At 61.2% G+C, this 1,301-nt stretch overlaps 1 protein-coding gene across 1 annotated transcript in view; it reads left to right on the forward strand.

The window, feature by feature from the left end:
• Positions 1-247: 247 nt before the first annotated feature.
• Positions 248-1,301, forward strand: part of NUP62CL (nucleoporin 62 C-terminal like) — a gene marked incomplete at its 5' end in the record, with an annotated part of 23,838 nt that continues 22,784 nt past the window's right edge. The window contains one exon of the mRNA XM_006036838.3: positions 248-489. Within this exon, the coding sequence (XP_006036900.2) occupies positions 248-489 (242 nt within the window). The remainder of the gene's footprint in view (positions 490-1,301) is intronic.

A 1,301-nucleotide genomic window follows, 5' to 3' on the forward strand; every position in this document is an offset into this window, starting at 1 on the left:
TCGTGCCCCGGGGGGGGCGGGGCCTCGCTCTCAGCCAATCCCGCGGAGCCTGATCGCAGCGGCCTTCAACTCTGCCTGGAGAACGCCCATAGCAGCTAAGGCAGGCTGTGATTGGGGGAAACTGGTCACGTGCGCAGGCGCGCTGGAGACGGGCTGTACGTCGGCGCGTGGCACGTCCCTGCGTCACTGGGGTGCGCGGGCTGTTCGGCGGTGTGAGTCGGGCCTGCTCGAGGCAGCTCCCCCGCCCCCCTCGCCCCGGCCCGCCCCCGCCCCCGCCGGCTTTTCCTTTTCGGCCCCCGGCGCCGGGGCCGGCTTCAGCTTTGGGATCCCGGCCCCGGCCCCGGCCCCGGCGCCGGCCGGCGCACAGCCCGCTGGGCTTTTCTCCCTGCCTGCCCCGGCCACCTCCGCGCCGACCGCCGGCTTCAGCTTCGGGGCGCCTGCCACGGCCACGGCCACGCCCGCCCCCGCTGGGAACGTCTTCTCATTGGGGTAAAAGGGGATCGCGGCGCCACGTGGGCCCCGGGAGCGGAGGGGGTGGTGGGGTTTCAAAGGAAAACCTTCCCACGCTACTGTGGCCGCATTGGGCCCTTACAAGAAGTTCTCAATGGAAGTCAGTGGAGGAGAGGGAGGGGTCCTGCACACACGGGTCTGCAGGTGACAGCCAGAGAATTGTACCACCGCAGAGGAGTGTGACCAGAAGGGACCTCCCGAGGTCACATCCAGTTTGGCCTTTGTGAGAGGCAGGTTCATCCTTGTCCAAACCACCCCATTAGCTGTAGTCTAAACTCTACATGAGGCTGCCCTCAACCCTGACATGGCACAGACCTAACAGTTGAATCTGCCATGGGCAAAGCAGGGAAGCACAGCCTGTAACATCCTGCTTCTATGAAATGTTGTCAGTATGTGCTCAGTTAGAGGGCCATGACCCCTGCCCTCTACAGAGGAAGGCAAAAACCCTGTGGTCCACACCAATCTGACCATGGGGCAAACAAAATTCCTTCCTGACCCCAAATCAGCATGGTATCTCATGAGAGTGGTTGGAGAGGCGTCTTTCACCCTTTGTCTAAACAGCTTGGCCTTGTGGAGCATTATGGCCCATCCCAGATGTTATTCTACTGGGAAATGTGGTACAGGTACACTATTTTCTTTTGAGACTTTGGCCCAGGGCTTGAAGTAAGCTCACTGAGGATTCTCCATTTTCAAGTGAGCAGGGTAGGGCTGCGGGAGGGGAGGTGGGGTTTCTTAATACCACCCCCCCCCTTTCCAAAAAATAAGAAAACCGCTCATAAATAACCCCCCCC

Source organism: Alligator sinensis, unplaced genomic scaffold (genome assembly GCF_000455745.1).
Source record: "Alligator sinensis unplaced genomic scaffold, ASM45574v1 scaffold387_3, whole genome shotgun sequence".
In the NCBI taxonomy this organism is placed as follows: Eukaryota; Metazoa; Chordata; order Crocodylia; family Alligatoridae; genus Alligator; species Alligator sinensis.